General features: G+C 40.4%; 1 protein-coding gene across 2 annotated transcripts; it reads right to left on the bottom strand.

Moving 5' to 3' along the window:
* Positions 1–177: 177 nt before the first annotated feature.
* eno4 (enolase 4) lies at positions 178–23904 on the bottom strand. 2 transcript variants are annotated; one of them, XM_067475759.1, is made up of 13 exons: positions 23683–23903; positions 20808–20936; positions 19266–19450; positions 17601–17743; positions 17288–17457; positions 17085–17213; positions 16803–16871; positions 16066–16230; positions 15785–15910; positions 14971–15145; positions 9876–9937; positions 1875–1992; positions 178–1367 (listed from the first exon to the last, which is right to left on the bottom strand). In XM_067475759.1, exons 1-13 carry the CDS (start codon positions 23848–23850, stop codon positions 1276–1278), a joined length of 1731 nt encoding a protein of 576 aa, XP_067331860.1. In that variant the 5' UTR covers positions 23851–23903; the 3' UTR covers positions 178–1275. The 2 variants fall into 2 exon arrangements, with proteins under 2 accessions (XP_067331860.1, XP_067331869.1); XM_067475768.1 differs by lacking the exon at positions 20808–20936 and having other exon boundaries at positions 23683–23904.
* Between the last annotated feature and the right edge of the window lie 845 nt (positions 23905–24749).

The following is a 24749-nucleotide window of genomic DNA, read 5'->3' as shown; positions in this document are numbered from 1 at the left end:
AACCAAAAGATAAAAACATTATTCATTATTTCAGTTCAGTCTGATGATCCAACCACTGTGGGAAAATATTGACGCATTGTGTTGTTGTGTTACGGCCTATGACCTGACAGGAGACCTGCGTTTGTGTAAGGACGTACACTGTCCAGCTCCTGGTACTGTAATGTAGCAACAACAAGCTTGGGGGTTTTAGAAGCTGCTTTATTGAGGCTGCATTTATCCACTTGGCCTCTCCTCAAACAGCTTTACATTTTCAACAGTTTTAAATACAACCCCAATTCCAAAAAAGTTGGGAAGATGTCTAAAACCTAAATAAAAACAGAATTAAAAGATTTGCAAATGTCATCAACACATATTTCATTCACAATAGATGATGTTGAAACAGACATTTTACCATTTCATGGAAAATATAAGCTCTTTTTGAATTTGATGGCAGCAACACATCTCAAAAATGTTTAAAGAGGGTGATGTTCACCATTGTGTAGCATCCCCTCTTCTTTTAACAACTGTCTGTAAACATCTCGGAAGTCAGGAGACCAGTGGCTGGAGGAATGTTGTCCCATTCTTGGAGGATTGTAGCAGCTCCTGGGCCTTTGTTGCTGGATTTTTTTGTCTTATAATACACCAAATGTTTTCTATTGGTGAAAGGTCTGGACTGCAGCCAGGCCAGTTCAGCACCTGGACTCTTCTCCTGTGAAACCACGCTGTTGTGATAGATGCAGTATGTGGTTTAACATGGTCTTGCTGAAACATGCAAGGCCCCCTGTGCAGATGGGAGCATGTGTTGTTCTAAAACCTCTACGCACATTTTAGCATTGATGGAGCCTTTCCAGATGTGTAAGCTGCCGCACCCCCATTCCATCAGAAATGCATGCTAATTAATTTTCAAATGCTCCTCCATTTGTTTTCTTATTTGCAGAAATTAGTTTTTAATTAGCCTTTTGTTGCCTCTGTTCCAACATTATTGTGAGATGTGTTGCTGCCATCAAATTCAAAATGAGCTAATATTTTCAATGAAATAGCAAAGTATCTCAGTTTCAACCTCTGATATGTTGTTTATGTTCTATTGGGAATAAAATATGGGTTGATAAGGTTAAATCATTGTATTAAATTTTTATTGATGTTTTAACGTCCCAACTTTTTGGGAATTTGGGTTGTAAAACACAAAAGAACATTTTGTAGTTTTTATAAGTGAACTTGTGCCCTACAAGTCAAGGCCACACACAGACTTGAAGACCTCAATCCGTCACATTTTCTTAGAAACGGGAGATGTGTGCTTCAGGCTGTGTCTGACAGAGTCCCCTCTGCAGCAGACGACTGCTCCCGTAGGTTTTCAGCAAACAGTGGAGGCCCGTGCTTCTCCTTGGTGGCTGTGGACAAGACAATAATGAAATGTACCAAGTGGACCAAAGCTGATGACTCACGTAACTGGACTAAAATCATCTTTTGCTGCTGTAGCAGAAGCAAACGGAGCCATTCACTGCAGGTCACAGTTCACATGTCATAACACAAATATTACATGTTCAATAAACTGAACGATGGGGAGTTGATGACAAACAGACATGGACCCATCTCTCATTAACCCTTCTTCCTGCTATTTGGAAATGATGAATGGGAAAGTATTTGTCCCTGTGTGTAATTAGGCAGCCAATTAACAGATCCAAGGTGGAGATTTTCTTCTTCCACTTGCACCCACAAATACACATTTGTATGATTCCTCACACACAGTTTCCTTTCACATCTGACACACACACACACACACACACAGAGAGAGATCTGTCTGTGTTCTTAAGCTCAGGCATTACTGCCTCTCTCTCTCTTTCTTTTGCTTTGTCTGGCCTTTTTGATGAGGAAGGAGTACAAAAAAAAAAACCCACCCAAGATTCCTTCTTGGGCCAGGTCTTCCTCTATAGAAATGAGTCGGTTGTATTTAGCCATTCTCTCAGCACCGCTCAGACCTCCCAATTTGACATAGTCCAGGCCCAGCCCCACAGCCTAAAGGGGAAGAAGAGCACACTGTGAGACACAAATGGGTGCAGTGGAAATGTGTGTGATGGCATGAAGGGGAACACTTTGGGTTTTACTGCTCCATTTTCTGTTGTTTTTGATACTGGATGAAACTGCAGACAGGTACGAGGAACACAGTGTGTCCGCTCAGGGCTTGGAAGGCTGACCTAAGGGCAGAGCTGATAGTTTGTGTGCTAGGGATACAGGATTTCTAATGATTATCTTCATTAACTAATAATCTGCGTATTATTTTCACAATATGTTTTTGTATACGCTTTACAGTTTCCCAGAGCTCAAGCAGATTTTACAGGATATTTACCGGAAATAAACTGGTTCCAAGTGATGGAACCAGTGGGGTTTCATGCATTCTGGCTTAGAAATATATCATATATGTCTTTCATATGAAAAGATTATATCAAAATATATAACATGCAGGTGTAACATCTGTGGAACAATCAGCACAAAAACAAAGGTCTGAAAATCTGTGTTTGATTAGAACATGCTTTTGTTTATATTCTATGTTTAACAAACTGTTTAAGGTTTTATCAGATTCATATTCCAAAAACTAATCTGGGTGAGTTATGTCCAGTGACATTCATTCTTCAGAGTCCTCTCTCACAATACAGTTATTAAAGAACAGGAATTATGGTGTTTGCATAAGAGACTAGGACTGAAACCAGCCCAGGACCTTTTGCCCCACAAGCCCACAGGAGCACAGTCGGTGGCAGTGTTATCATGATATTACCTCACAACAGTATTACTCCAAGGTAGAGAATCATATTGTTCTGACCTGAAGATTGAATCATGTGAACTGGACTCATCCATTCTTCAGTCTGAATACGCTGGTTTGGCAACCCAGTTATATCCTCAGAGTAAACCTTTATTTCACACTGGCATGAATAGGCTTGTTAAGGTGGGAGGTGGGAACAAGGTGGCGGCATCAAGATGTAACAATTAGGACAGTTACATGTGGCATTGAAACGGATAATTTAACAATAGTTCCTTATAACTCTTCTCATAACTTCTGTCTGACCATAGTTATTGAATTTACATTAATGGCCTTTACAACAATGCAGGTACTTGAGTGAAAAAGCTGTAAACAAATTTAGAAACGACTCTTTCATCATTCTCTTCACCATATATCAATACAATGGAGGATCCTCCCCCCTAATAGTACAGATATATATTCACGTACAGCAGTGCTAGTATCATCAATAAGGCCCCACTCCCTGTTAGACTGCTTTTTACCCATAGATCTCTCTGAGCTAACTTCAATTATTACCTCATCTAAACCAACAACCTGTCTGCTAGACCCTATTCCAACTAAGCTGCTCAAGGAAGCTTTACCCTTAATAGATACATTCATATTAGATATCATCAATCTATCTTTAGAAACAGGCTATGTACCACAGGCCTATAAGGTAGCTGTAATTAAACCACTACTTAAAAAACCCTGTCTTGACCCAGGTGTTTTAGCCAATTACAGATTAATATCTAATCTCCACTTTATTTCTAAAATAATTGAAAAAGTAGTTGCAAAACAATTATGTGATCACCTTTAAAGGAATAATTTGTATGAAGACTTTCAGTCAGGATTTAGAGTTCGTCATAGTACAGAAACAGCACTGGTAAAAGTCACCAACGATCTTCTCATGGCCTCAGACAATGGACTCGTCTCTATACTTGTTCTGTTAGATCTTAGTGCTGCATTTGATACCATTGATCATAACATTTTATTACAAAGACTGGAACATGATTAAAGGAACTGCACTAGGTTGGTTTAAATCTGATAGACTTCAATTGGTTCATGTAAATGATTAATCCTCCATGCACACAAAGGTTAGATATGGAGTTCCACAAGCCTCTGTGTTAGGACCAATACTTTTTACTTTATATATGTCTCCTTTAGGCAACATTATTAGAAAACTTGTGGTTCCCAGAATGGGTAGAATGGGAGGTAGAGCCTTTAGCTATCAAGCTCCTCTCCTGGGAAACCAGCTCCTAGTTCAGATTCAGGAAGCAGACACCCTCTCTACTTTTCAGTCTGGGCTTAAAACCTTCCTCTTTAATAAAGCTTATACTTAGTTATAATCATGCTGCTATAGGCTTAGACTGCTGGGGGACCCCCCACCCCCTATGCACTGAGCTCCTTTCCTAATCTTGTCCCTCTCTCCTCTCACCCAAAATTGTCACCACTGTATGACATTAACTTACCCGTAGTTGTCTTTCTCCCTCTCTCTGTCCCTTTCTGCAGGTGTCCCCGGCATTGAAGGTGTGTGTTTTCCACTGTGCAGCTATTGGTCCTACCAACCCGCCCGATGTTTTGTTGTTGCTTTTTATTGCTCTTTTTCTCTCTCTACTTTCCACTCAACCCAACTGGTCAAAGCTGTTAAAAGGAGTTTTTCCTCTCCACTGTTGCCTAGGACTTGCTCAAGAGGGAATTGTTGGGTTCATCCCTAAACCCTTAGGATGGGGTCATTGGGTGTGGCCCTCTTTGGTGGATGTGTGAAATTGTCTAATCTTCCTGCGGATGGATGAAAGGGCAGCATGAAAAATGGGAAATAGGTTGAAGTGAAAAGATATGTGGTGTTTTCTGAAGATACTTTCAAGCTTCTCTGATACTCCAGCCATGTAAGGAATCACCAGGTTTTTCCTTCAATTCTGAGTCTCTGCTCTGTCTGTCGTCCTTTTGTTGGACATCTTGTTTAAGGCCCACAGGATAACCGCAGGCCTTGAGAGCTGACCTCAGATGTCTATCCTCCTTCTTTTTGGCTTCAGAGGAGGTGGGGATGTTTTCTGCTCTGTGGTGCAGGGTCCTGATGACTCCAAGTTTGTGTTGCAGTGGGTGATGGGAGGCAAACTGCAGGTAGTGGTCCATGTGTGTGGGTTTTGCTGTAGATTTCTATTTCTAGGTTGGGTCCCAACGTTCGCTGCGCAGTCCAGAAAGGCCATTCTATTGGCACTGGTGTCCTCCCTGGTGAACCTGATGTTGATGTCAACTGCATTTATGTGGTCTTGGAAAGCCTGTACCTCCTGGATATCCTGGACATATCTGAACCAGTGGGTAGGTGCTGTCACTGGGAAGGAGTTGAGTGCTTTCTTTTCCACTTTCTCCATGTATAGGTTGGCAACAATTGGCAACACCTTAGGACCAGAATCAGCGGTGTACCTATACCTGAAGGACAAGGGATACTGAGGATGACAATGTACACATTTTGGACAGAGAAGACAGATGGTATGAGAGGGGAGCATGTGATGCCATTTATGTTCATATTGAGAATCCTTCTCTCAACAGAGGAAGAGGCCTGACGCTCAACCTGTCTCCCATTTTTCATGCTGCCCTTTCATCCATCCCCACGAAGATTAAGACCACTTCACACATCCACCAACCATCTGAGGGGTTTAGGGAGTTAAGGTCGTAATAATTACTTCTTGATGCCTCCACCCTGTTCCCACCTCCCACCTTAATGAGCCTCTTCAGGCCATGGTGGAACAAAGGTCTACTCTGCAGGATATAACTAGGTTCTCTAGCCACATTATTCAGACTGAAGAAGCTGCTGGGATGAGTAGTGAAACGTTTCTAACCAAGAAAAAGAAGTCCAGTTGAAATGATTGCATCTTTAGATAACCAAACCTGGACTGAGAGTCTTCACCGACATATTGTTCTTACGTTTATTTTAATATTATTATGAGGGCTGTCAATTTATTTTTAATTTATGGAAACAACTATGGAAATAAATATATGAACATCATATATAATGACACCTATTCTGGGTTTTGTCCATCCCAATAACTTAAACAGTTACATTTCCTGTCACTGACTAACTTGACTACATTTTTACTGACTGTCAGCAACCCATCTACACTTGGCCTTTCTGTTCATAAATTAATATAGAAAAATCTTAAATTATTATATGGCAGGCACCTTTCGAGAAAAGTGTCACATTCACCATGTAATGTGGCTTCTTGTATGAGATGGATTATAGTGTTAGTCAACTCAAAGCATTTGAATACACATAAAATCCCTGCCAACTTACTTTTTCTCCTTTACAGCCAATGACTGAACATTTTCTTACACTTTTACTGGGAACTGTTTCACCTTCTCCCGCAGGTCTGTTTCTCACATTTTCATTGGCTGCCACTGCCACCTGGCATCCTAATAATCTTACTCTGCTGTTTTCACACTATCCATTATAACAGTAATTAAAAACATGTCACACCAGGACCAACCCGCCAGAAGTGGGTGGATTTGAGCAGTGGCAGGTAACACAGTCCACTCCCACTTTAGCAGACTGAATTTTATATGACTTTAATAGTAGTCTCTGAAATCAGTACAATGTGACACTGCGACACTACAACTCACATGAGCACTAACTGCAATAAGTGTTTGCTCAATGATCCATAGTGCAGCCTGTGGCCTTGTGATTCCGCTCTAGTGACTATCAATACATGACACTGTAAACAAGGCGTCCCTGTGGAGAATATGGTGGAGTTTTGAACCAGAGGAGATATATGGTACAAAATATAGACATAAGTTTCATAGTTTTTGCTGACCTTGATATTGTTCTTGATATTGGAGCATTGCCAAAATTAGGAAATCCTGTCTTAAAGTGATGCTGAAAAACTAGTCCATGTATTTGTTACTTCTAGGTTGGACTACTGTAATTCCCTACTTTCAGGATGCCCCACTAACTCCCTAAAGAACCTACTATTAATCCAAAATGCGAGATCATATTTCACCTTCACTAACTTCTCTCCATTGGCTTCCCATAAAGTCTAGACAAGAATTTAAAACCCTGCTTCTTACATATAAAGCTCTGCATTGTCAGGCTCCATCATATATAGAAGACCTCATAGCACCATATCATCCCAGCAGACCACTTCGCTCTCAGAATGCAGGCCTACTTGTGGTTCCCAGAATTTCCAAAGGTAGAATGGGAGGCAGAGCCTTTAGCTATCAAGCTCCTCTCTTGTGGAACCAGCTCCCAGTTCAGATTCGGGAAGCAGACACCCTCTCTACTTTTAAGTCTAGGCTTAAAACCTTCCTCTTTAATAAAGCATATAGTTAGTTATAGTTATGCTGCTATAGGCTTCGACTGCTGGGGGACCCACCCCCCAATGCACTGAGCTCCTTTCCTCCTCTTGTCCCTCTCTTGTCTCCTCTCACCCCACAATTATCACCACTGTATGACATTAACTCTGTGTTTTCTCCCGAAATTGTCTTTCTCCTTCTCTGTCCCTCTCTCTTTGTCTCTTTCTGCAGGTGTCCCCAGTTTTAGACCTGTACTTTCAAGTGTGCAGCTACTGGTCCTACCAACCTGCCCGATGTTTTGTTGTTGCTTGTTGTTGCTCTGTTCTTTTCTAACTCCACTTCCACCGGTCAAGGCAGATGGCCGTCCACCCTGAGCCTGGTTCTGCTGGAGGTTTCTTCCGTTAAAGGGAGTTTTTCCTCTCAAAGGGGGAATTGTTGGGTTCTCTCAATACATCTTTATAATCTTGACTTTATTTGTTGTGAATTGGCGCTATATAATTAAAGTTGAATTGAATTGAATATTGGGATGGGATGTTTGTGGGGGCGCTGGAGCTGATCCCAGCTTTCACTGGGTGAACAGTAGGTGAACACTGTTCAGTGCACCTTGGACAGGTGACCATGTAGAGAGACATACAGAGACAGACAATGGATGTGTTCAAAATCACTCCCCACACACTACAGTTCACCATTTTTTATGCATAAGATATTGTTTATGTAATTTTTAATGTGTCCATTATAGTGCACACAGAACTTGCTAGAATGGAGCCAAACAGTAGTGTATATGGCATATGCACTGTTTTCTGCACATAATGCAATGCTCATTTTTATGAAAAATATATTAATGTGATGACGGAATATGACAATGGTTAGTCAGAAGTGTCAATTTACTGCCTATTATTGAGTAAATTACTCCTTGTACATTATATAAAAGGGGCTCTGTCTTTAGACTGTGGGAGGAAACCCACCTAGGTGTGGGGAGAACATTCAAACACCCTGCTGGCTGGATAAGATTTGAACCAGAGACCTTCTAGCTGTGAGGCAGCAGCTCTAAGTCCTCCATCAACTTATTCATCGTATTTCCTGTTAGCTTTCTATAACCAACTTAAGCTGCCACTTTGTTTACTTTCTCTTCTTTAAAAATGAAAGCAGCAAGACCCCCAACATAACTTCCATCAGTAGAATTGGGAGCAGAGCTTTTAGCTACCAAGCTCCTCCCCCGAGGAACTGGCTTCCAGCTCAGATTCAGTAAGCAGACACCCTCTCTACTTTTAAGATTAGGCTTAAAACCTTCCTTTTGGATAAAGCTTAAAGTTAAAGCTGTTCAGTCAACATGAGCAAGCTCATAGACATGCTGCTATAGGCTTGAACAGCTGATGACTGAGCTACTCCCCTCTCTCCTCCTCATGCATTTATGTGTCGCCACCGAATATAATTAACTTTGTCTTTCTCCCTCTCTGTCTCCCTCTGTCTGTCCCTTTCTGCAGGTGTCCCCAGCTTTGAAGCTGTGTGTCTTCCAGTGTGCAGCTACTGGTCCTACCAACCTGCCCGATGTTCTGTTGTTGCTTTTTGTTGCTCTTTTCTTTTCTCTCTCCACTAGGGCCCTTCACTAGCTTCTTTCCATTGGCTTCCCATTAAATCTATGATAGAATTTAAAACCCTGCTTCTTATATATAAAGCTCTGAATGGTCAGGCTCCATCATATATAGAAAACCTCATAGCCCCATATCATCCCAGTACACCACTTCAATCTCAGAATGCAGGCCTACTTTTGGTTCCCAGAATTTCCAAAAGTAGAATGGGAGGTAGAGCCTTTAGCTATCAAGCTCCTCTCTTGTGGAACCAGCTCCCAGTTCAGATTCAGGAAGCAGACACCCTCTCTACTTTTAAGTCTAGGCTTAAAACCTTCCTCTTTGATAAAGCATATAGTTAGTTATAGTTATGCTGCCATAGGCTTAGACTGCTGGGGGACCCACCCCCCAATGCACTGAGCTCCTTTCCTCCTCTTGACCATCTCTCCTCTCACCCCGCAATTGTCACCACTGTATGTCATTAACGCTGTGTGTTCTCTCCCGTAGTTGTCTTTGTCCTCCTCTGTCCCCCTCTCTCTGTCCCTTTCTGCACGTGTCCCCCGGCTTTGAAGCTGTGTGTCTTCCAGCGTGCAGCTACTGGTCCTACCAATCTGCCCGATGTTTTGTTGTTGCTTTTTGTTGCTCTGTTCTTTTCTCTCTTCACTTTCGACTCACCCCAACCGGTCGAGGCAGATGGCCGTCCACCCTGAGCCTGGTTCTGCTGGAGGTTTCTTCCGTTAAAGGGAGTTTTTCCTCTCCACTGTTGCCTATGGCTTGTCCAAGGGGGAATTGTTGGGTTCTCTTTATACATCTTTATAATCTTGACTTTCTTCTGTAAAGTGCCCTGAGATGACTTTGTTGTGAATTGGCTCTATTTTAATAAAGTTGAATTGAAATTGAATTGACACACAGAGCCATAGTTCACATATAGGACAGGCAGAAGAATTAGCAGTTCCTAAGAATTTGGTATTATTTAAATTATTCAGCTTAGTTATAGACACTTTGTTCTGTGTCCCCTGTTAATGATAACATACACATTTACCATATATTTACCATAGTGTACCATAGTTTAGATCTTGATCTGTTAATATGAGAATTGATTCTAGAACAGCAAAGAGGTATTAATACTGTGTTTCAGGATTGATCCAAACATGACTAACACAAACAGACTTTTCTTGAAAGAAAAGCAAGTTGACAGTGAGTGTAGTAAAAGGAAAGGTCTGATTAAAGGAAATGAGAAATGAGAAAATGAAAAAGATATTAAGACTTACTATGTCCGACACAGAGTCATCCAAGCAGGGCTCATTGCATGTTGTACCCATTAACACTGAACCTGCAACAAGTGAACACACACATTAACACTGATAACAATCTACCTTACTAGAATTCACACTGAAAGCAATATGAGTGATGTGTTAGCATCAGCATCAAAGACATCTTGTTAAGGATTTTTTTTCCAGAAAAGGCAACACAGGAGACTGGCAGTCCCCAAAAAACTGGGAGTTAAACAGGAGTGGTACTATGGAGTTGCTGAGTTTCCATCATATTTTTCTAAGAAGTTGAAATCAGCTAGAATCAGGATGTCTGTTGTAGCTTTGACTTAGCAACAACTACCACTGCTTTTTCCAATAGCAGGAATAATATGTTTATTAAAATATGTTTTAAATAATGTATATTTTTAGCAGCCATATGACAATGTTTGCAGAGGTATATTAACACTGTGTTTGAGTGTTAGTGTTCAATATACTATAACTATTATATATATATATATATATATATATATATATATATATATATATATATATATATATATGACTACACCTATAAATATTTAGAGTAAATATATAATATCTGTAATATTCCAATCATTGAACATATATAGAATATATAGAATCAGTTTGCAAAGCTGTGCAATTAATCAGATTAATTCGTTTGCTTAGCCTGCATCTAAGTAACCGTCTTGGAAATGAAGGTTTATAGATATTAAATGTTCTGCACTTATATAGCACTTTTCTAGCTATTGCTCCTCAATGTGCTTTACACTGCTTCTCATTCCCATTCGCACACACACTAATGGGGGAAATGCTATGCAGCTGGCCAACACTCATGTAGTTTGGTTATAGCCTAACCACAACTTTTACTTCTGGCAATTGTGTTTTGGCTTAAAAAAAAAATCATGAAAGTGGTTTTATTCTGTGAAGATGACAAGACAAGTTCCACAAACTTCTGTTTGTCAAAGCTTATTTTCCACAATAGTCTAAACGCCAACAGAATTATCCCATTGGCCATTAGTCTTCCTTTCTCTTGTTCCTTTCCTCCCCAATACCTGCCCTCTACCCGATGCTTCCACCTCTCCTTCCTTTGTCACTTTCTCTTTCTGCCTCCTAAAGAACAATAATCATACATAATACAATACTCATACTCAACGCAAACACTCCTAGTACCCTCACACACATACACAAACACACAGACAGTATAAAAACTGCATGTATACACTACTGGACTTTTGGATCAAATTTTAGAAAGCACCTAAAATGCACTGTAAAGTTTACAGGTGAAATTAATTAGAAACATTTGAATGCACATGTCCAACTGTTTTAGAAGTTATTGCATAACATGCTGATTAACTGCAAAAATCACATGTGTCTGATCCATGAATTGACCACTAAATGTTTTGGTTCAGTGATAATTTGTATTTACACAGTCTTCATCATTATGCTAAATGCCAAATGTTCTGCACTTATATGGTGCTTTTCTACCTATTGGTACTCAAAGCACTTTACACTGCTTCTCATTCACCCATTGATCACCCATGATCAGAGGAGCCAGGGATCGAACCAGCAACTGGGGAATTCACTGGGAAATTTGCTGTTCATGTTCTGACATCATGAGATCAAGGCGCCACCTAACAGTTAATCAACGATACCTGGCCATTGCAAGGATTCCAACGGGATGTTATCAGAGGGAAGTTGCCACTGAGCGTAGATTTTCACAGGGTGTCATCAGCAGGTTGCAACAGAGACACAGAAAGACTGGAAGAGTCACAGAAATGCATAGAAGTGGACGTACTTTGGCCACGTCACATGTTCTTGACCAATTCATTTTGAACAATACCCCCGGTTAATGAATCCCACTCAACTCCACGTACGTTTAAGGGAGGTGAGAGGCACCAACTGTCATGTCAGACCATTCAAAACCACTTACATCAGCATGGTCTGCATGCTAGAGGATTTGCAAAGGTACGTGACCACACCACCGGGCACATGCATCATTGTCTTGCATGAGCCACGTAGCATTTGCACCAGATGAGGAACCAGTGGGCCACAGTGCTACTCTCTGAAAAAAGTCAATTCAAGCCACCAATGCTATTGGAGACATCAAGGAGAACACTATGCATTAGCCAATGTTGCCACCAGACGAGCCTTTGGAGGTGGTGGTGTTACAGTCTGGGCAGGTGGGCCTAGTCATTACAGAAGAGCCCTAAACCTTGTGAATGGTGCTGTGACGAGCCAATACTAACTGCACTTTCTCCAGCCCAGAATCCCATAGAAAACCTATGGGATCAGCAGTGTCATGTAGAGGGTTGTGACGCTGCAACCCACAACCTCGATGACCTGAGGGCAGAACTTTAACAGGAGTGGATTGCCTGCAGGATATAGGATCATCATGTTACGCTGTGGCAACCCCTCTGTGTGTGTGTGTGTGTGTGTGTGTGTGTGTGTGTATATATATAATAATTCTCTAATTTTAAGTTCATTTTTGAAAGGCAAAATGTAATTGGGCCCTACCAGCTGCCGCAAGCTGACAAAAAGGGCTCACTGGAAATTTACCATTCAAACTGAAATACTCTCCCACGTACTTTTCAGTATAGGATTCAAATACACTGTCCAGAAGAAGTTTGGAGACACTAAGGTATTTTGTATGTAATACCAAAACGTAGAAAAATGTTTACCACTCATCGACAACAATTTAATCAGCAGGTAAACAACAAAAAATTCAAAGATTACCTTTTTACAAAACAACAATCATTTGCTACTTCATCTGTGTTCAATTTAAATGCTTCCTAATGTGGATGCTCCTAATTGATCATGCATGGCCCTCCCAGGTGAGTAAAACAGCTTAAAATAAGTTCATGTCCAGTAAACCAATAATACGAGTTTATATTTGGCTCTTCTTTCAAAGTTAGAGTGACCTGTCATTTTCATTGTAAATTAGAAATGAAAATGACCAAACAAAAACAGCTTCTCTTAGAAACTCGCCAGTCTACATTTGTCTTGAAAAACAAGGGTTATTCTCTAGGAGAAGTGCACATCTGCCAAAGAAGACAAGTACTTAGTGTCCTCTTTGAAAAACAGAAGCTTTACTGCTTCTGAATGGGTTGCTGAATGGACCTGACCAAGCCAGCTGGTCTCAAGGACAGAGTTACCGAGATAAAAGCCCTACTAAGGTTAGCAAATCATAAGAAAAGGTTGCAGTGGGTGCGCAAAAAGTGGACTGATTTAGGACTGAGAAGACGAAAATTGAGGTGTTTGGACTCAAGCGAAGAACAGAGCTCATGTAAAGATAATAGATGCCACCATTAGTGAATCGCGGAGGTGGAAACATGATGATCTGGGGAGGTTTTGGAAGTGGGAGAGTGGGTGGTCTGTATCATGTACAAGGCCTCCTCCATCAGCATGGATACCACACCATAAGGAAGAGACTGTTCCTTTTAGGCAACGAATGATCGAGGATAACTTCATTTTTCAGACAATGACTGCAAAGCATTCTTCCCAGTTTTGTAGAAATTATGGAGGAGCCGGGGATTAAACCAACAACTGCAAGATTGGTGGATAACCGCTAGACCTTCTTACCCTCCTGGGCCACAGTCGCCCCTCATCTGGAGTAGAAAGGGACAAAGGTGCTTGCAAGTGCTTGGGGCCCCAGGCCAGTAGAGGACCCCCAAGGGCTGACTAAAGTTAAACAACACTGACCGTGTGCAAAATTTGCAAGGACACTACCAGTGGAAGACCTCCCTGAGAGGACCCCGACTCTACATGGCAAGTAGCACATTATTAAAAAAAAAAAACAGCTGACAAAACTTTAGAGGGGTTATAATTCTGGGAACGAAAAAATAAGAACAGAAGATCAGAACTTGGATAGTGGTAAGAGGAGCAGTAGTTATATCAACCGTTAAATATAATCAACGAAATAGCATTAGCTTAATGCTGCTAGTGTAGCTGTAATTGTTGTGAAGAGACAGTTGAACTTCCATTGGTATTTATGTCTTTAGTTTACTTTGACATTTAACATGACTGAACTTCGCTAACTAAGTTAGCAGAGAAGCCTAATGTGTCCAGCTTTGCTGAAGTCACCAGAAGTCCACTTGTTAGCTCAGCTAGCAGGCGGCAAATAAGCAACTAACTTTTCTCGATGTAACTGACGAAAGCTGTGTCTAACTAAGCTAACTGTCAAGCTATAAATGCTAAGTTATGAAATTTAAGATAGGAAGAAATTTAGACAAGCGTACTATAAATCACTATGGTGTATTACTGTAAGTTATTGTGCTATGTGCAGTGTTGTGTGTATTTACTGTATTTTCCATATCTTAAGCACAGCAGTTGTAGGATGTATAACACTACGCCACTGTTAGTCAGGACACGCTCATCAGAGAATTAACTCTATAATTTACTCCATTAACATGCATTTGAGTGTCTGCCCCCAAAACAGTTCTTCACAGATCTGTGTATCAGCTCACGACCAAACCTGCCAGACTATTAGAGGATGCACAAAAGTTATCAGTTAAGTTAGTCAGTTAGCAGTTAGCATGAATGGATGCTAACTGCATCCACTGCATCCATGCTGAAATGCTGTTATTGTAAAAATATTGTATTGCAGGAGAAGGTTGGGGATGTGCAGCGCTGAATGAATGAGCACAAAATATGTTTCTCTGACCCACGTGGTTACACATATACTGTAATTAAAGATTACTTCCATACCTGACTGAACACTTGCAGGGCTCTGTCACTGGCTCTTTTCCAAGACATCTCATAAGGGAAGTATCAAGATTGATGGCACAAATGACAATATACTAGTAATTTTATATTATTTTACATAAAGTTATGATAAATTGTTCTCTAGTTGCTCCAATATCTGAGAGAACTGAGGGTCAGTGTGTCGGTGTTTTACGGTACAAACAGTTCAGTGTTTTGTGGCCTTTGTCTCCTGACACCTTTATGTTTCCCTGGTTACGGTTGATGAGTGAAACTGAACATAGCACAGAGTTTCCTGTCTCTCATGCGTATGTATTACAAACACCGACAAAAACCAAAAAACTAGCTTATAGGTGAGTACGTTTTCTGTCCCATACCTCCGTGGATCTGTTACCTTGTTGCTCGGACGTGACGCTGACCAAATCACTGACTGTTGTCTCGTCAGTGTGTTTTACGATGTAACCCCTTACTCCCAGGACGGGTGGGGCCTTTGACTTGCAAGTCATGTCAGTGAGCAGTGAACACGAGTCTCCCATCAAGTGACTCAGTTTCTCCCACTGATCTATGTCCTGTGTGCAAACACATAAACACAAGTTCAAGGAGACACAATTTAGTTGTACATTTTCTCCTACAAGTGCTTAGAACCCCATACGTACCCAGAAGATCCAGCCAACCTCACAAAGCCAGATAAACAGAAACCTTACAAATCAAACAATGTACCCGTTTCGCTGGTCCCACCTAAAGCCCTGCATGTGTCCTAGAACAAGATCTGTTGGTGACAGTAGTCAGTCAGATGTGGTTTAGGGAAGTATTCCAGTAAAAAGTCCTTTTTCTCCAAACCATTTAATCATTTAAGCTGTGTCTAACCGTTAAGTTATGAACAAGTGTTCTACAAGTTACTATGGAGATGGTTTAAGTTACTGTGCTATGTGCAGTGCAGTCTGATCTATATTTTGTTGTATTTTCAATATCTTAATGATAGCACCCCTAATTGTGGATTAATCCAAACTGTGGTTTCAGCAAATGCAAAATGTACTTATTTTTTTAAGTCAGTGATTTTGACAACTGCTTTCCTGCAACTTTTTATTTGAATGAACCTTTTAGAAAATTAGAAGAAATCTGTTACTTTTTCTCCATCTCCTACATGTCAGGAGCAGAAACAAAAGTAAAACAACATACATAAACACTAATACACATAAGCGACATACCTCTCTCCTAAAGGGATCGATTACAGCTACCACTGCTGGATATTTCCTGATGAGGGCTTGGTACATGTCCACTAATTCATCTGGAGACTTCAAAGTTCCGGTTGCAACTTCATATTTTCCTTTAGACTAAGATTAAGAAAAGAGGTAACAAATTGTTATATAATGTTATGTGAACTGACATATTCAGCTGTATGCCTATAGAAATTATATACTTATAGATTCCTATGCAATGGCTCCCAACGCTTTGTTTCACACAGAGCAACAACCTTTCACTAACTTACATAGTCCATTATCTCACTGCCGGCACAGTTTAATGCTATATGGATCTCAGCTCCCAGCGCCAGTCCAAGGTTAGTGCAGGCCTCAGTGATCAGATCCAGAGGCTGCTCGGGTCTGTCGTAGCTCACAGCTGGTGCTCCACTGTCACTGACAATCACCTGAGTGGCCTTGAAACAAGGACACAGTTCACCTTGTCAGCAACATGTACGTATGTATTTTTTCACATCCAGCCGTAATAAATCCATTAACTTACAATTTCCTTTCTCTTTCTCAGATTTGTCTGTGCATGTAGCTTAGCTGAAGCTACACGTGAATTACAATAAATGAGTATTCACAGATTTGAATGAGACAATTGTCGCTGCAAGGTTACCAGTGTGTTCCCCTCACCCTCTCCAATGTTCACAGTATTAATGTACATGCTAGGGGTCACTGAACAATGCAGGAGCTACCACAGTGTATATACACAGTACAAATGCTGCAGATAGGAAAAGAGATGAATGCTTTAATAAGCATTTTGACATAGCTCCAGGTCTGCAATCCTGAGTTAATTTGAAGATTAATGATGAAAATCAAATAGAAATCTCCTTTTTTTGTGTGTGTGTGTGTGTATCTTTTAGAAAAGCTCAGTAACAAGGAAAAGCTAAGAATCCTGCCTCCACCTCTTACATTCTGCACCCTCACCAAGCCTGTGTGAATTCAGTTGCTATTCTTATAGTGAATAAATTGTAATGTCCCTCACCCCAGCTTTTGTTGAGGTATTTATTATTCTCATCATCTCCTTCTGTAACTCAAGGGTCATTGTGATGATCTGTTAAAGAAGTTCACAGGTCAGTGCATTTTAGAAGTGCTATAGGAAAAACTGAACGTAGAAGAACTGAGGCCGTACCAATAATATACATCATAGCAAAAACAAAGAAAACCCGGAACTTGTAAAAAAAAAAAAACTAGGTTTATACAGACTGATATTTCTGAGACGAAATGGTGCAAAAACACACAGGTGGTGTGAAAGAGTGGTGAGTACTTGTTTGAATCGTTGGCCTGGTTTTGGGATCAGAATGATTTCCTCCAGCAAACTCAGTTTTCCAGGAGAAGTCCTCCCACAGCTCAGCAATGTTACCAAGGAGACAGGGATGTGAAATTGTGTTGGACTCTGAATAAGTGTGTGAGACATTGTTACATGTTGCTCCAGTGTGAATACAAACGTTTGTGCGTGTGTTGTCTAACCTCTTGGTTCTTCAGAGTTGCTATGTATTTGTAGAGAGGGATGCCCAGCGCCTGCGCCCCAGCTTTGGCAACAGCCAGAGATACTGAACCGATGGCCAGGCTGCCAGGCAAAACTGGTTCTGGCAACAGTGGTGGTGGAAATGTCTTCTCTGCAGCGCTGCTCTTTTTGCCTGTAATGTTTCTCATAGATATATAAAGGGTGGAAAAATAATTGCAACACTGCATAAAACCGTTCAAAAGCAACAGCACCACAAACTACCTTTGTATAAAATAATCATACAGTTCATCAACACATCAAACATCACTAGCCCACCTTTCTCAGAGCTCTTCTTGTCTTTTGTCGGTGCAGGCAGGGAAGAAGAAAGCACCACCTCAGGTTCACCGGGTGAACTGCTCTCCTCCTTTGCCCCATCGCAGATGTTTTTCTCCTCCAGGTTATGGGACATGAAGAATGTGCTGAGGATTTGCAGAACACAAAATGTATAAGCTCCATGTATCTGTGTAGGTAACGATTACAAGATCCAAGGATTTTAATTTTTTCTAGCCCTCTTTATCTTGAGCAATAGTCAACCAAATAATAAAGATGTCCAATCTAGATTTATCTATAAATTCTAGTAGAATTTCTCTAATTTTCTACTTTCTACTGGGTCACATAACATATACACCCAATATATGCTACCATCATTATGCTAATGACAAAAGTAAGCTGGTGTCTGTCCCCTGGAGACCCCAGCCCTGCTGAATCAAGACATAATCAACTCGATTTCCCACAGTTTTCTCAGGCTTACTAAAGACAAATACCGAAATACTGTTGCTTGCTTTGTTGTCAGCAAATATGTGCTGACATGAACTGTAATAGGATTTAATAAAAATGAGGAGTAGGAGGAAGGAAAAGTATGTTAAGTATTTGGAATTGGAAAGTTCTATTGCGCTTCAGCTGGTGGACCGTCACCCTGACCCATAACCCTGAGGACACATGATGATCTTGGAAATTCATGCTTTCTCTCTGTCTTTGAGATTTATATTGAAACTCTTCCCAGCTGCGAATCAGCAGTGTTCACATTGTGGGTGTTCTGTGAACTCGTCTGTCTGACTCATGGATCATATCAGCAAATGCTTTCTTTTTTTTTTACTCCAATCTGGTGTCACTGGTGTTTGAATTAATTTGTGTTGTAATTGTCAAAATGTACTGTGTATTTAGATGAAGATCTGACCATATTCTAGGATTTACACATACTGTGAATGTAGATAATTCCATTGGGTTCAAGACCACTGCACCTAAGCTAAACTACAACTACCCCCCTGTAACTCGCTCAGCTTCTCTAGTGGGATCGTACACTGTGATGAAGCATTAACCTCTGCATGGCCACACTCTGTGAGGGTTAGTGGTTAGAAGACTTACTGTATTAGATAATATACTATTTATAATTAATACATAATATACAAGTCATACAGATGAATGTGAGCGTTAAATTCTATGACACATGTTCTGCAAGTTGGTTTACTTTTGTAAACTGTGTACTTGATGGTTTAAAGTATGTGCGTCAGTAATAACACAAAGGGTCACGATGACATGGCTTTAATCCCACGATTAAACAATTCCCAACAAGTCTTTGAGAAACAGTGCATGTGAGAGAATTGGAGAGTAGGAAAGGAACAGGAGATGGAGTTTGTCACTAAGGAGGAGAAAGTTGGGGGACAGTTAGTGAAAGTATGTGGTAGTAGCAGTTGGAAGAACTGAGATAATAACAGAATATGTTGTGAAGGATCAGTTGCATAAGAGTATAAGAGCGTCAGCTTTTCAATAGACATTTACAATGAAATGCACTAAACCAATCTACAGAAACTGATTTATTTAGGGCTTGTCACTTTTGAAAGGAGGCTGACCAAGGTACAAAAGTTCCCGAACACTGACGTCGTCAGATTTTGTTTTTAATAACCCTAAAAATGTAAACCCTCCAAAACATTTCGACTGTACCTGAGTATATTGTCAACCTCTGATTGGTCACAGGGGTTTTGGCCCTTCAGCATGTTGTTCAAAGGTTCATTTATCCACTGGACAGCAATCATCACGTGAGCAGCCCTCTCCTGGCTCCTTGTTTTCCAGTCCAGTGACGTGTCCTTACATCCAAACAGGCTAGCGATGGCAGCTGAGGACATGCTCTGAACACAAAGAGAGGACAGAACTTCTTCAAAAGGTTGACAACACGCTACATGCAAATATATCCTGACAGCTGTTAAGAATGACATGGTTTACTGGCAGCAGTTCCCTCCGTTCTAAACATTCTGCAAGCCTCCACATACACACACAAACACACACACACACACACACACACACACACACACACACACACACACACATACACGCACACACACACACGCATATCTCTCTTATCTCTCTTCATCCAAAACATCCTTCAACCACTACATCTCAAATTCCACCTGTACTGTTTCTTTTGTGTCTTTACACATTACTGTTAATGTATTAGATGGACAGTGAAAAAACCCGACATCAGTTCCAGTTTACTTGATAAAGCCTAAAAATTATGAAAACAGGATTCAGCTTGGAGCTTCTGTAAGCAGCAACCTCAAACATAAAGTCACCTTTAACTCTTAATATTTCATAAAATAATTTTTCTCAGTGGCTGCAGAACAGAGAGGATGGGACATTACTTTGTGTGTAAGCATCATTTGTAGACTTTCTTATATAGATTTTATGTCATTGGGGGAAACATACAGCAAAGAAAAAAGGCTTTCGACTAGATTGACCCTTTTTTTTTATTATGCAACTGCGAAAACAAAATGTCTTCTTCAAAGAATTTTAAAGTTACAGTAGAGAAACTGCCAATGATCATTCAGACACTAAAGTTACTTCCATTTCTGAGCAATAAGGCTCCTTGTCTGCCGACATAAAGCTTCTGGCAACTGCCTGTGTCATCAACCAGCTTAATTGTGAGTCCTTCTTCCTTCAGTTTGTTATTTTTACATATTAAAATTTTGGATCCTGTCAATAAAACCTCTCCAAACTTCAACTGCTGCAGAATGCTGAAGGAAGACCCCGATTAGAGAAGCTGGCAAACAGGTACATTCTCGTGATCTATACAGTCTGTTTACCTGTGTCTGCTAGATTCGTTAGAATTGGTTACCTCCATATCTAAAACTAAAAGTAAAATGGCAAGAGTTATGTTTTTTAATCACTACTTTGCTTTTTTACAGCTGTGTCTTATTTCAGATTACTGTGTGTTAAAGAGCCCCTCAAACCATCAGCATATCACTAATATAACCCATCTCTTTTATCCATCAGTCACTGAATTCATACAAAGCACAGAAGGTACAACACGATATTTTCTCATGTGTCATACCATATGTATGACATATGAGTAAATATCAGCCACTGTCCAAGCAGTTTAGAAATGTATCATCAACTATATCAGTATTTCATCATTTTAAAACTGTGTAGGAAACATAGTGTTTCCTGGCTATAAAGCCAAACAGGCAAAATATCACTTCAGCATTTTACCTTTTCCTTATTGCAGACAATGCAGAAAACCTCCACATTAATGGACAGTTGGCCCTGCGCATCAAAAACCTCACTCCCCTTCAGTCTGCTTATCCTTGCTGGTGCACAGAGGTTTGTAAAGTAATTTGCCTAAAGTGACAGTCAGTGGGACAGAAAAAGGCAAAACTTCAACGGTTTTAGATCCCACAATAACAAACACTTGAATAATTTTGATCTATCACACAGAGATATATGTTTAAAACTGGCACAAATATAAGTATGTTCAGCACTGATACATTTCATTGTTAGACTCACTCAATAATATCCACATGTAGACCATTATTCTCTAGATGGTCTACATCATTCTTCTCATGCAAAATATTAATGTAAACAACTAAATATTTCAAACTCAATGTATGTTACATTATTTTAAAACAACTGTCTGTTAACAAACCGTGAGTGAGGGACATATACTTCACATTTCTTCTCTAATTTCAGCCGTTTCTTGCGCTGTACTTTGCTCTGTGCTGATGTTTTACATGCGCCCAAACACAGAAAAGTAGAGCATTAACGTTATAATTTGTGAAAACCTTGGTGTGATGCGTACCACCACCATCTGTGTAAAAAGGATGAATTCTCTCTCTTTCATAGATGTAGGCCTTACACAGGGGCAGGGCTAGAGGGGGGGCTGATTGACCACCACAGGTGTCACCATAGACTGAGAGGGTGGTAGGTACCTGTTATAAAACTTTCCGCACAAGAAGAACTGAGCAAATCCATCCATTACCTTTAACCACCTATGCTATTCAGCACCACTACGGCTGAAGTCTATCCCAGCTGTCATTGGGTGATAGGCAGGGTCCACCCTAGATGGGTCCTCAGTCTATCTCAGGACCAACAGAGAAAGACATGAGCCACTTGGGGCCACTTTCACATATGAACCTGTGGCATTATCCCGAGCTGCATCCAGGCAGAAACTCGGTACAGGAGGAACAACATGTGAACAACTAGACAGGCAAAACACTGGTTTGTTTATCGCACATTAGAGCCATGCAGTTAACATGTCTCTTTGCCTGCTTTAAATCCCGCCCACAATTAAGGACAGATCAGTGTGCAGCAAGCACGAGCTCATGCACATATTACGGCCCTTGTAGTAGTAGTTAAAGGATAAAGTCCGGATAATGTTAGGAGGGTTTTACTTTGATATTTGCATTTTTACATATATGTGAAAGGGGGTAAACGCAGACAAACAACTATTCATGCTCCCGTTAACACCTACAGGCAACTTAGAGTCACCAATTAACTTAACATGCATGACTTTGAATAAATCACTATAATTTTAAATAAATAAACAAACAAATGTAATAAATGTTATTATTAGTTGTTGTTGACTACTCGAAGTTTAAAATGGACAACAAATACAAAATGCCTACGTTCGTAAAGCATTACAGTTGTTGGGTCACAAGTATTTAGTATTTATTACACGAACACACATTATTAAAAATATGCAGTTTTTTATATCTGAAAGTTTTCATATTTAAGTTTAAAATATGTCAAATCAATTTCCAAATGTGCCACCCTGTTTTGAGCAATTGCCCCCTGTGTGGGTTTCCTCCGGGTTCTCCAGTTTCCTGCCACAGTCCAAAGACATGCGTGTTAAATTGCCAGTAGGTGAGATTGTGACTATAACTGGTTGTCTGTCTGTGTGTCTCTCTGTGGCCCTGAGACAGGCTGGAGACCTGTCTGGGGTGGACCCCACCTCTTGTCCAGTGACAACTAGAATAGGCTCCAGGCCTCCCGACCCTGAACAGGTTAAGTGGTTATGAGAATTGATGGATGGATGGACATCTTGCAACTATTTAATAAGAGATCTGGCCATAAATAGTAGTAGTAGTAGTAATAATAGTAGTAGTAGTAGTAGTAGTAGTAGTAATTTATAATTTAATGTAATCAATAACACGTTGCACTTTTGAAGCCAAAAAAAAAAAAAAGGGAAAAATAAAGCAGCTTTTTCAGATGCTCTTAAAATATCATCTATTTCACCAATAAAGATTTAATAATAAGACAAAGAAGTTCAGGTGACCGACTCTGCCATTCAACAACATTTCTACTGCATCAGCTGTAAACGTTTACAACTGACATGGAGAAAAAAAAAAGGGTGATGAGCTGCTTCATTGACCCCTGTTGCTATATTGACCCCCCCCCCCCCCCCAAACACACACCCACACATCTGCCAACAGATAGCAATTGAAATCCAACCAAAAGATTGTGATCCTCACAAGTGTGTGAATGCAAAGAAACGCTTTGCTGTGGCAAACAAAGCTGCGCACTGTGAGCAAATTGTTGGAAATGGAAATAGTTCTGCTTCACGACCTCCAAAACTTTTGATTGCTCAATAAATAGCTCTTCTTTCTGCCGTTATTAGTTTTGGCCTCAGCTGGTCGATATCTGATGTCATTTGTTTGCTTGCGCTGTATTTTTCTTTTCTTTATTTTTTTATTTTTTGCTTATAATATTCGTAAATCCTTTCCAATGCTCCGACTGCAGATTTAAACAAAGTGAGGCTGTTATTCTCTATCACAGAAGTAACGAGGTTGTTTAACAGGAAGATGTATTATTTTACACTTGTTTTAGTTTGCAAGCGAACACACAGCATCTTAGCAAAGGTTTGGTTTTGTCACATCAACCGTCCCACCTCCGCTGAAGGATTTGTGGGACCGTGTCCCGCCCGTAGAGAGACAATCCTTAAACCTGTGGGGACGTGGCTGTTATTCCCGACAAATAAATATTTAGTTAACCGGCTTAAACCGATGCTGTCTGGTACCAAATAAGATAAGGGGGAATTAGCAAAGCGTGAGCGTGAGACGTGCGCGTCTTGGTCTGAACCGACTCATACCAGGTACCCGTGAACGTCGCCCGGCTTCTGGAGGAAGAGCTGGTTCAGAGCGCTCTCGATCTCCTCCGGGATCCTGTTCAGCCGGTAAAACTCAGCAGCTGCCTTTTTGGTTTCATAGAAGTCCTGTTCCTCTGCAGAGAGACGCCCGAGAAACCTCTGATAAGACATTGTCCACGTGTCGTCTCCTTTCTGTGTTGACTGAAACCATGGCAACGAGACGTTCGGGTGTTGGTAGGAGATTAGGAAATCAAAACGCTGTCTTTTTACTTTCTCTAAGTGGTGTCGTTTATTCAGCAGCCTGAATATTCAGACGCAAACTGGGATAATGTCTCTGCCTGTTCCATTTATTCTGTGTCCATGAAAGAAAAATTTAAAAAAGATAAAAACAATTATTATTAAAATGTATAATAAGAATAATTATTATTATTCCTAACAATGAATGTGAATGAGACGTAGCCTACCACGGATCATGTCAGCACACCTCACACTATAACTGAGTTCCAATACTTTCAGAGTGCAGAGACCTGTGGGTGAACAGGTGGAGCTAAAGCTTATTCAACTCAGAGTGTAGCTCTACAGGTTTACTGTGAAGATCCAACTTTTATTTTTCATTCCTGCTGTTATATTGTGATTGTTTAGTAATCAATTCAAAATTGATTTGATAAACGCTCACTGCTAATTTTCACAGTAAGCTAAAACGACTGCCAGCGACTGCAAGGCCAATAAAAGGATGCAATAAATGCATCTATAGGTTTCTCCTCAGAAAACATGTTGAACTGTTGTTCTTTTGTGCAGACACAGACAATATTAGTGAAACTTGTATTCACATGGTTTTAACCTATTTACCCGAAGGTCATCTGATGTGTCTGTGTCATGTCTCAATGATATTTAGGCAGCAGAGCTGAAGAACTGTCTTCTCACTCACACTTCAACCAAGACATCATCACACAATAAAGAAAAATAAATGATGGCTTATGATGTGCTGAAATATCACTTCGATGTCCTGTGCAAGACAAAAAGCGTTTGAAAATTCCTTTCAAAATGTAGGAAGTTTGTAAGAACATATG

This window comes from Channa argus, chromosome 1 (genome assembly GCF_033026475.1).
Source record: "Channa argus isolate prfri chromosome 1, Channa argus male v1.0, whole genome shotgun sequence".
Lineage (NCBI taxonomy): Eukaryota > Metazoa > Chordata > Actinopteri > Anabantiformes > Channidae > Channa > Channa argus.
The sequence above is the reverse complement of the archived record's forward strand: the minus strand, read 5'-3'. Positions and strand labels throughout refer to the sequence as shown.